At 35.7% G+C, this 12,116-nt stretch overlaps 1 protein-coding gene across 1 annotated transcript; it reads right to left on the reverse strand.

Annotated features, from left to right (window-relative positions):
- Positions 1–1,490: 1,490 nt before the first annotated feature.
- LOC123553555 (toll-like receptor 13) lies at positions 1,491–12,116 on the reverse strand. Its single transcript, XM_053540118.1, has 2 exons — positions 8,339–12,116; positions 1,491–7,666 (listed from the first exon to the last, which is right to left on the reverse strand). Exon 2 carries the CDS (start codon positions 6,826–6,828, stop codon positions 4,552–4,554), a length of 2,277 nt encoding a protein of 758 aa, XP_053396093.1. The 5' UTR covers positions 6,829–7,666; positions 8,339–12,116; the 3' UTR covers positions 1,491–4,551.

Raw genomic sequence — 12,116 nt, forward strand, 5'->3', positions numbered from 1 at the left:
TGATCTTGAGTGTTTTCCTTGTTTTTTGTTTTGTTGACAATGATAAAACTTCCTGCTTTTAATGATTCGAAATGTGCGAGTTAACATGTACAAGCGCAAAAGGAAATAAGTAAATTATTTAACTGGGGCGTAGATTGAAGTGTGTAAAAGTTCATTTTGTCGTCTTTAAAAGATCTGTAGGTTGGGTTTCATTTTCAATATTAATTTATATAGCTCGCGTGTTTCAGTTTTTTTCTACATATACACAATGCTTTTAGGTGCTTTCGATGTCATTTTCTTCATGGCCAAGAAACCCATTTCTTTTCGTCTTTAGACCGATATTTTTGTATATCGGATAGATATTGTAAAAAGACATCTGACCGGTATTGTTTTGCCCATCAATTCTAAGTTATACCAATATCTTGTCGCATAATGGACAATTGTCACATTTTTCGTATATCAGTCATTGCACTGACAATTTTATGCGATGTGTATCCCCGCCCACTCCAGGCTACTGTCTTACAACTTTTTTTTGGTTAAAGTCTTAAATCAAACGTTTCTTCGAGATTGTAGCTCCAGATATGAACTCCTTTGCATGCCAAGCGGTTTATCTCAAAATGGCAAAATAATTCTGACTCGATTTGAGTCTGTTCATGAGAGGTAATGAAATATGCAACACTCCTCACATACGAGAATCCCACCATCTGCTTCAGCGTAATTCCAGTACAATGAAACTATATGGACCCGTGATCCAAAAGGACCAGAAAATAGAACAACGCTATGGCATGTTTCCGTTTGTTTTGGTTTCAAAATGACCTGTTACTCTAATTCATACGTACCGAGTGTTTTGATTTTCGCTTGTCTTAGATTTCAAATAGGACTAAACAACCAATAGTAAAGTTGTTCAGAATTTTCGTTCATTATTTATCGATGTTATAGTGTTTATGCTTACGTTACTTTCTTTTTTATTTATTTTTTTTCTGGTAAAGAGCAGGGGCGTAGGGACGGCGGCGGAGGTGGTGGGTTTGCTTCTACGGTGTCCGGAATGGCTCCGGATAAAATTTTGCATATAGCTAGAGAATTTTTCTACATTTGGTGCGTTGAAGTTAATCTTTATAATTGGTTTCTTTGTAATTTTAAACAATATGTTTACCCAAAATATTTTATTTAATATATTTTGTTAAAAGACATCTAAAGATGCCGATTTGAGTTTGTGTTTTACTCAAGATACTTACTTTTGTCGGTAGAATTTGAGACACAACATTAATTGCAAGTGTCTATACTTTGTCAGTAAGCAATTAAAACGATTAACCTTTATTAATTAATGTATCGTCTATAATCCGAGTCTGCATGGCGTGAAAACATAGCGACCTTGGTCATTGCAGATTATCGACTTTGTACAATACCCTGTCATCAAGGTCATCAAGTTAGGTGTCAGCGATTTGACCATGACAAGATTCTGTGTACATATCAGTCGCCAATGCACTTCATGATAAATTGACAATTAGCAGTTTACAGTTTACAGTTTTATTTGGCAAATCAGCAAATCAATACCTTTAGCCAATTAACATAAACACAAATTGAATATGGCCAAGACATAGAAACACATACATAATACAGGCATATTTATATACATATTCAATAAAACATGGAGTAGAGACTATCGTGATAGACATAGTTCTTATTAGTCAATACATTTATACAACAAACTTAAGAAGCAGCTATGCGCTTAAGGGTTTCATGTCCACGCTTAAACGCGTCCTTTAAATATTTTGCAGTGTTATACATAGATTTTTTATATGTAGAAGAAAGTATATTTACAAATTTTTGTAACGTTGGCCAAGATATATTTCCAAAATACTTTCTACGTATATCAACATAAAGAGGACAACAGAGCAGAAAATGGTATTCTGATTCAATACAATTTAAATTACACATTTTACATATTGTTTCATTTCTAACGGTACCTAGTAACTACCTAATTCGATTTCCAACTTGTGAGAGCTTAATCTGAAACAACTCAATTCTTTTCTTAATCCATTATTTGTTACAACATCAATATATTTTTCAAAACAAAACTCTGTTTTGAATTTACTATAATATTCTAACTTGGACATTGATTGGACAGAAACACGCCAGTTTTGGATAAATTGGTCGCAAATGCGTTATTTAAACATTGGCAAATAATTTACATTATAATCAAAATTATTCCAAATATCACTATAACCAAGACTGTCTAATAAACGCTTGATAGATTTTGCCCAACAGCTATCATTACTGTTATTACACTGTTCTATAAAAATTCTATACATAGGGGAGTTTGGATTTTGCATTATTTTTAACCAATATTTTAATGCTCTTTTTTACAAATAACTGATAACGGGAACCTTCCCAGTTCCCCATAAACTGCTAAATTAGGGGTCTGTTGACGAACTCCAAGTATTGTTTTACAAAACTTTATGTGCAACTTGTCAATTTCTTTAAAATCATATATGCCCCACACCTCAGAACAGTATGTAAGAATTGGAACAACCATGGTATCAAATAAAGAAAGTTTAGTTTTCACATCTATGTGTACAAGAGTGAATAATGATGATAAGCTATTATATGCCTTAAGGGCCTATTCTGAGAGCACTTTAACAGCATTTTTCATTACACCAGTATACAAAAAATCAACTCGTAAATATTTAAAATGATCTACAACTTTTTTCAAATACACATATTTTGGTTTTTTGAACGTTAATCTTGAGACCCCATTTTTCTGAATATGTATAGATAATATATAACTGAGCTTGTAGGCTATTCGGATCAGTAGTAAACAATGCAATATCATCAGCAAATAACAACATATACATATATAACTGGTTCAAATCATTCTCTGTTAACTTATTAAAATCCAAAGTAGTGCTTATATAGCTAATAAAGAGTATAAGAAGTATCGGTGAGAGTGGTTCCCCTTGTTTTAATCCAAGCGTGACATCAAAGAACTCAGAAAAATTCATCTCAGAAGACATTCTTACACATGCTTTAACATTACTATATATAGACTTAAGAATCTTGATCATTTTACCGCTGACCCCAGTCTTTAAAAGTTTTATCCATAGAGCGTTTCTAATAACTGTATCAAAGGCCATTTTGTAATCAATAAAAGCACAGTATAGTTTAGATTTACAATGAAGAACATTTTGGATAATTGAATGCAATAGAAATACGCAGTCAGCGGTACTATTATTATCTCTAAAACCAAATGTGAATCACTAAATAACTGCTCTGATTCACACCATTTGTTGATTCTATTCCTAAGTGCTAGATGAAATATTTTTTGCCATAACATTTAGGAGTGTAATACCTCGATAATTACTGGTATTTGAAATTAGCAAGGGAAGACATCTGTATTTATTCCCAATTATATTTTCTAGCCTTTTCAAAAACTTACGAGTCGGCATTTCTCCGCTTCTCGAAATATTGGGGCGGTGGGTGCCGCCCCTGCCGTCCCAGCTCCTACGCCATTAAGAGAAAATCTAAACTTCAGAAAATTGAAGAAGTCACGTCAATTTTGTCAAAATTTACCTCTTGTATCACTAAATGTTAGTGCAATTATTTAAATGATTTCATTAAAGCATGCAATTTAACAAAAGAGTTCAATTAAACGAGTTAACGAAGCCATTCAAGTGTTGACATGAAATGATATTTCTCACTTCAAGATTTTTTGTTTCAATTTTACAAGATTTCGTTGAATCACTCTGGAATCATCGAATGAAGTGTGCCTGCTAACGGGAGAGATGAACGTAATGGCATCTAGAAAATAACCTCATGCCTTTCATCTTTTAACATATGCTGATCTTAGGGTAACATCATAAATATTAAATAAAATAAATATAATGCTGGTTATTATTTATTCTTATATCAACCTGTAAATTATTAATGATAGTTGTTCATTCTAACATGTCTTGCGCTTTTGGTGCGTCGCACTCCCTGTTTGATATTTTTCTTTGTTTTTTTTTTAACTTTGCCGGTTAAACAAAGAAGGAAGTCAAGCATTGTATATTCTGCGATAAACAACGGTTGACGCGGGGACCTGTATGAGAACATTACGACTTCAATTATGATGTCAAACAGCCGCCTGACCCAGATGAATGAAGTTAAGCATACTTTTAATCATCATGTTTTAAAGAGCATGTCAGAAGGGAATAAAAACAATTATGATCTTATGGTTTATTGTATTATTATCCATGGTTCAAAGTTCTGTTTCGTGAAGATCTAACCACTCAGGGGCTAGTGCCCATGTGGTTCAATTCCTGCGCACGTCAGCTCTATTTGTGATACAGAAAAAAATGCAAAGGCCTTCTTTGGTTTCTTTAATATTTGTATAAATAAGGTTTAGACCAGTTCAAGCAAAACATTTCTTACATTTGTGGTGATCACGTCAAGGCACTGTCTAATGTAATTACAAGTTGTAAACCAAACGGAAAGGTAAACACCGGACTTCTTTCACCATTAAAACATTTTACCTAGATTTTCATGCAGTGTTTAAAGATTTTTAAGAATGTCAATCGCATATGATACACAAAACTATTTTCTGATAGCGTCCTTAAGTTTTGTCCAGAAAAGTTCCTGACCAGCTATGTCTTCCGTCCATTCTATATATGTTGTTGTGTTAAATAGAACTTTTAAAGAGTGATTCATGTTCTTGGCATCTATTTTCTCCAACTGAATTACAACAACCTCCGTTGATTCTTTGATAAGTTTTGAGTGTGCAATTTTTAATTCAAACATACACCATTCACTTCTTGCAAATGCATTGGTAACAACCAAAATGATTTTCTCACTGGAATCCATATGTTCGACAATGTTGCCATTAATGAACACACCTGCTTGAAAGTCGCGTTCGTGAACACACAATTTCAGTCCCATTTCTTCCTCAACAATGGGAAGTAGCCTGCGACGTATCCACATAGAATCCACGGCTTCGTAAGCAACAAAGGCGTTATAAATGAAGTTGCGTCCCTCGATAGCTTCATAGTTTCTTTTCTTCCGTAGCAGATAGATGTAGTGTTTTATATTCCACCTATTTCTGTACATAATCAATGTAACTAATGCTATGACAACGACACAAGGTGATGCAATTACAGCCACCCAGATCCAGGTACTCCACGGATGACATTCTCTGTAAGAAAAGTCTACATTTGACAGTAATATGTTAGCCTTATCGGTAGGACCTTTACATTTATAACCATCTGGGTAGTTCTGTATCGTTATTTTCGAATGCACTTTCTTCAACCAATTAATGAACCATTCAATACCGCAGTCACATACAAACGGGTTTCCACTGAAATCCAAGTATTGTATTTCATTTAAAAAAGCGGTAGGAAACGCCGATTCTGGCACATGTCCAAGTTGGTTGTATCTCAAATGAAGATATCTAAGGTGCTTATTGTCTTTAAATGTTTCATCGGTTAGTGATGTTACCCCATTTGTATTTAAAACAAGTATTTCTAAACGTTTCATTGATTTCAGTATAAACTTCGGATCTTGAGAAATTTTACAGCTTACACATGCGAAACGCAAAAGGGTTTTTAAAGGATGAAAGAGATTAGATAACATTTGGCCATTCAGATCCGCCATATTAATATCAGCTATGTCAAGCATTTTTAGCTTTGGTATTAATTTGAATGTGTCATTTAATGATTTGAAAACATAACGCGATTGTCCGTGATGACCTATATACAGCTGAGTAAGTGATCGCGACCGCAAGGCAAATGGTTCTATTTCAAACGTATATCCATCAATATATCTCAAATTCAAATAGAATATAACTGGTAACTTTGATAACATGTTATTGTGCAATATTTCTATAGGATTCCCGCCAAGCATTAATCGAGTTATCTTTCGCATACAGACAAGATCTTCTAAACCAACCTCTCTTATAAGATTTATGCGAATGTCGAGAGCATTGAGCTTAGGGAAATAACAATCTGTCTCGTTTCTATTTATAGAAAAGTTTGGGAATGTTGCTAACTTGTTACCTTGTAGATATAAGGACCGCAGATGTCTTAGCTTTGATAGTTCTAGTATTTTGATTTGATTGTTTTGAAGACGAAGGCCTTCCAATTTATCAAAAGTACTGAATATTTCCATATTAAGTGACTTCATGTTATATGAGTTTACATCTAACTGCTCTATATGATTTACACTCATTAATGAAAACAAGTCTTTTTGTATTGTTACGGTAGGTATGCCACTTATTCTTAATTGTTTCAGAAATTTCAGTTGGCAAATAGCACCTAAAAGATGTTTTAGATCGTAGTAATAAACTGGGTTGTTCGACAAATATAAAATTTCAAGATTTTTGAAAATCTTTAAAGCATTTGATGATATGTTCTTAATTCTGTTATGGTCCAGTTCCAGATTTGTAAGATTCTCTGGTTTGCTGATGTTTTCAAATGTTTCAGTAGTGACATTAACTAAAAGGTTGTAACTGAAAATCAAAACTTGAAAAGAGTCATTGTTCCTTGGTATATAAGACAGAGCTTGGTCTGAGCAATTAAGAGACATTCCTTTCTGTGTTTCTCCTAGTACGCAATGATTTGAATTGTCTCCTTGACTTTTCAGATTGGTTATACTTCCAGATAGTTCTTGAAACACGCCGACTAGGAGAAGAAGTTTTGCCCAAAGCATATTCATTCTGGTTAACGTTTTAGACAGTAGGTATCTAGTGAAGTGATAAAGATGAACAGTAAACCAAAGCTGATTCCAGATAAGTAGTAATTCAAACCTGTTCCCAGATGAGTGCCAAATCCCATATGAGCGACAAATCAAAGCTGTTCCCAGATGAGTGTCAAATCCCATATGAGCGGCAAATCAAAGCTGTTCCCAGATGAGCGGCAACACAATGCTGATCGCAGATGAGTGCAAAGATGATCCAAGATGTGTGACAAATCAAAAGTTGATTCCAGAAAAGCGACAAATCAAAGCTGATTCCAGAAATGTGGCAACTAAGCTGATCCCTGATGAGTGTCAAATCAAAGCTGACCCCAGATTATCGGTGATATCAAAGTTGATCCCAGATGATCGGGAAATCAATTTGATCCCAGAGGAGCGGTAAACAAAGTTGATAGCAGATGAGCGGTAAATCAAAGCTGATTCCAAATTAACGGTTAATCAAAACTGATCCCAGATGAGCGTCAGATCAAAGCTTATTCCAGATGAGCAGGAAATCAAAGTTGCTACAAATGATCGGGAAATGAAAGCTATCCCAGATGAGCGGTAAAAATGCTGATCCTAGATGAGTGGTTAATCACAGCTGATCCCAGATGAACGAGAATTCAAACTTGATACCAGATGAGCGTCAAGTCATAGCTGATTCCAGATGAACGAGAATTCAAACTTGATACCAGATGAGCGTCAAGTCATAGCTGATTCCAGATGAACGAGAATTCAAACTTGATACCAGATGATCGGGAAATCAAAGCTGATTCCTGATGATCGGTAAACAAAGCTGATTCAAAATGAGCGGCAAATCACAACTGATCCCAGATGAGCGGCAAATCACAACTGATCCCAGATGAGCGGCAAACCACAACTGATCCCAGATGAGCGGTGAACAAGGCTGATACCAGATGAGTGGTAAATCAAATCCTGATCCTAGATGAACGGTTAATCAAAGCTGATCCCAGATGAGCGTCCTCTGAAAGATATAAGTTGTTTATAGTTACTTTGGACAAATGAATAATTACGATTTTGGAACATTCATATTTCTGTAGAAACAATTTTCATTGCTTAGTCAACATTAATTTTGCCATCATTATGGCCTTTAGCCAGTCTTTATACCATTGCCATGAATCACCTTATTCGGAACATATGAAAACGGCTCTAACAACAAGTTTTCCCAGTTTATACCGACGTGTTTGCCTGTTTAAAAACATCGAAAAGTCTGCGTTGATTATTTCAGATCCATTTAATTGAAATATTCAGAGCATGACGAAACGAAACGCAGTAAATACTTTTTACGTGTTTTTGCGCTTCAATTCATGGAGACGCGCATTGATATCTTGTTATTACAAATCGAGGGGGAGCTAATTTCATGAAAAATAAAATAGTCCTTACTTATAATAGGCCGGTACTTTAATCACCTGATTTTCCGTTTTTCACAACAATAACATAAAAATGTTACTGTTTTCTCTCAGAGTTCGGTTTTAAGTGATAAACTCGTGACATTACTATTTAAATTCATCATTATGTGTAAAATATAAAGGGCTGACAGTATGTCAAGAAAATGAGAGCAACGGAACGCAATGATCTTGACTGCATGACAACTTTTTGAGACTGACTTACATAACAACTTTAAAATACAACTTACCGTTTATGTCATGGAAACAAACTGCCGATAATCCCTCTTTTCCTGTCACATTTTATATTCTTCAGTATCATTAAAATACCATTTTCTTAAACTCCGGTGCATTTAACATTTACAGGAATGCCTGTATTATACAAAAGATCTGTCTTCAAAGGGATTGTATTTGACTAAAAAGGTATGAGTAATGAAGAAAAGCGCCTTTATTGTCCGCAAGGAACTTTATTTTATTTAGCAGTGATTAATTTTCAAGTAGTTTCAGTAACAAAAATATATGGTAAGATACGATAAGATAAGGTCAAAGCAGATATGTTTTATTTTTATATTTTAAGTCGGAAATATAATCTGAAAAGTAGATCCCTCAAGGCAAACAGTTAAAATTGCAGACTAGGTTTGATTGAGTCTATTCATAAGCAGTAATGGAAAATGCAACACTGCCCACGCCCCCTAGCACCGGTCCTTCAAATCTAAATAGTTGAAATCAATGATCCCGAAGGACAAGAAAATATAACAAGACTGAGATGTAGACATACAATAATAAAACATGGCTCTGAATGAGCTTTTGTTTTGGATTTAACGCCGCACCGACACATGATAGGTCATATGGCGACTTTCCAGCTTTAATGTGGAGGAAGACCCCAGGTGCCTCTCCGTGCATTATTTCATCACGAGCGGGCACCTGGGTAGAACCACCGACCTTCCGTAAGCCAGCTGGATGGCCTCCTCACATGAATTCAACGCCCCGAGTGAGGCTCGAACCCACATCGATGAGGGGCAAGAGATTTGAAGTGAGCGATCTTAACCACTCGGCCACGGAGGCCCCGAATGAGCTTTTAAACGTCTACTTTTTGTTTTTTGTTTGTTTGTTTTGGGTTAAACCCAGTTTTTCAACAGTATTTCGGTCATGTAACGGCGGGCAGTTAACCTAACCAGTGTTCATGGATTCTGTACCAGTACAAACCTGTTCTCCACAAGTAACTGCCAACTGGCCACATGAATTAGAGGTGGAGGACTATTGATTTCAGGCACAATGTCGTTTATCTAATAGTCACGGAGAACATACGCCCAGCCCGAGGATCGAACTCACGACCCCGTGATCCGTAGACCAACGCTCTACCTACTGAGCTAAGCGAGCTGGACTTAAACGTCTACTAACTGTAAGTGTGAATGGCAGGGATGACTCAGAAGTCATTTTCGCATAAGCTACAAATGTTTTTGTTGAATTGCCCAATTCTCAGATTACGAAATAGAATATGTAACATTTGATGGGACATTTTTAACAGATTAACTTTTAATACAAAAGTTAGAAAATTTGCTTTTTAATAAGTAACAAAATACAGGCAAATATTTTTTAATCATTTTTAAGATAAACTCTGTCCTCGGGTTAGATTGCTCTGTGACGCACTAATAGAGATTGATAAGGCGCCTTAAATGGATGCCTTCGTAATATATATAACGCCTTTGAGCATTTTTATTAGTTTTTACTTTACTGAGAAATTTTGGACTTACTTTATCGTCTATATAATTATGTTTTTACGTAATGAATAATCTCTCTAGGGCAACCATAAATGATAATTATTCTTCTTCTGTCAACTTCGACAAACAATTATATAACCTGCTGCGAGGGAATACATGTAGTATGGACACGAGAGGCTTCATACGCACTCTTGTCAACAAAACTAAAATGTCTTTCTATTCTATATATACCTGCCTCTGACTATTGATTTAACATTTAGTCATCATCAGTGATCTCTCTTAACTCTCTTCAAAAAAGTAGAAAGTTAATGAAGTTAATTCAACAATTTTCGCTTACATGCGTATGTGAACTGCGCCATGAGAAAACCAACAAAGTGTTTGCGACCAGCATAGATCCGGAGCAGCCTGCGCAGTCAGGATCCATGCTGTTCGCTATTTTCTCTAATTGAAAGCAAACAGCATAGATCCAAACTAGACTGCACGGATGGCCAGGCTGGTCTTAATCCATGCTGGTCGCAAACGCACAATGTTGGTTTTCTCATGGTGCGGCTCATATCTTATTCAGTCATGGCATCTGAATAATAATATTATGTTAACATGTACATATAGAAGGACAAAATGAGTCATTTCAACAATCACATTTTGGAAAGTCATCAAAACTGACATGTGTATTACTAAAAAAAAATCATTGATTTAAGATAGAACTATTCCACGTTAGTGGTATTCGAAAGACCAAAACAGAAACAAACGGAAATCATTTCAATAAAATGATTTTGTTTAATAAAAATTGTATATTCAGGAAAACATGTTAATATTTATCAGATTGGAGTTTCTTTATCCCCTGTACTACACATTCTTTTGTGTAAATTTTATATATGGCATTCCATGACTAACAAGCATAAGCAATAAAAATCAAAGCTGACCTAACAAAATATTTATATACTGTAAAATCATTAATATTCGTGGGAGCCTATTTTTGTGGATTTCATAGTTGAGTAAATCAACGAAATTCAATCCCAACGAACAAGTAAAAATCCGATTCATTTTATGTTCAAAAGTTACTGAAAAATAACTTAACGTAGTCACGGGCCTTTTATCTATAAACCTCTGTCTTCTCAAGGTGCATTTAAACAATTGTTAGTGTATATAATGTCACTTACACAGATTTTCTCATGGAACGGCCCATGTTTTACATACGTCAATACAATGTATATATAGACAAACGATATACGACGAATACTATCCAGCACACACCAACGGCATGTACCCTCAAGCACAGAAAAACTGCATATGGCGGGTATCCTCAAGTAAAGACAAACAACATACGATTAGGAACCTTCATCATAGGTCAACAAAATATGGCGAGGACTTTCAAGTTCCCACCAACGATAACTGACAATTACCCAGTCAACCTCCAGGACACACCAACGGCAAGTACCCTCAAGCACAGAAAACTGTATATGGCGGGCACCCTCAAGTAAAGACAAACAACATACGACGAGCACCCTCCATATAGATCAACAAGATAAGGCGAGGACTGACAAGTACCAAACAACGATAAGTGACGATCACCCTCCAGCACACACCAACCATATACGGCGAGCATATTTCAGTACAGCCCAACGACAAAGGGCAAGCATCCTCCAGCTTCGACTAACAACAGGTATTTTCCAGTACAGAAATGACAAACGGAGAACGTCCACCGACATTTGGCGAGATACCTCGAAAACACACCAGCAACATACGGTGAACACTTTCTAGCACAGATCAACGACATGCGACAGGTAGCCTCCACTTCAGACTAACCACAAACGACGAGCATTACAGTACAAAGAGGATGAAAGTGTGTATTACTACATACAATTATATTCAGTACAGAACAACAACAAAATGGGAGCGCCCTCCAGTCGAGACCAAAGATATACGGGGAGCATCCTCCAGACCAAACCAAAGATATATCTAGCCATAATTCGTTACACATGGCGATTTTTATGTTGTGTGCGTTTTGCGGAAGACAACCAAAACAAGCAGAATACCTTTTTGTTCCATCTCGCGAATATAAAACCTCGCGAACATACCGAATATTTCATATTCGCTAAACATTGGCCCAGCGAAAAATAAGTGCTTTTACTATATACACTCAACAAAATTTCTAATTGGTCAGTTTATATTGTATTACTATGTTGTTAATAATGCATGTATTCACACGGAATTTCACATACCGATATTTGTATAGGTACTGCAGCTACTTATTGATTTATTTTTGGCGACTCACAGCTAAAGTTACCGCATTAAACGTTTTGACAAA

The sequence above is a fragment of the Mercenaria mercenaria genome, chromosome 4 (genome assembly GCF_021730395.1).
Source record: "Mercenaria mercenaria strain notata chromosome 4, MADL_Memer_1, whole genome shotgun sequence".
Classification (NCBI taxonomy): domain Eukaryota; kingdom Metazoa; phylum Mollusca; class Bivalvia; order Venerida; family Veneridae; genus Mercenaria; species Mercenaria mercenaria.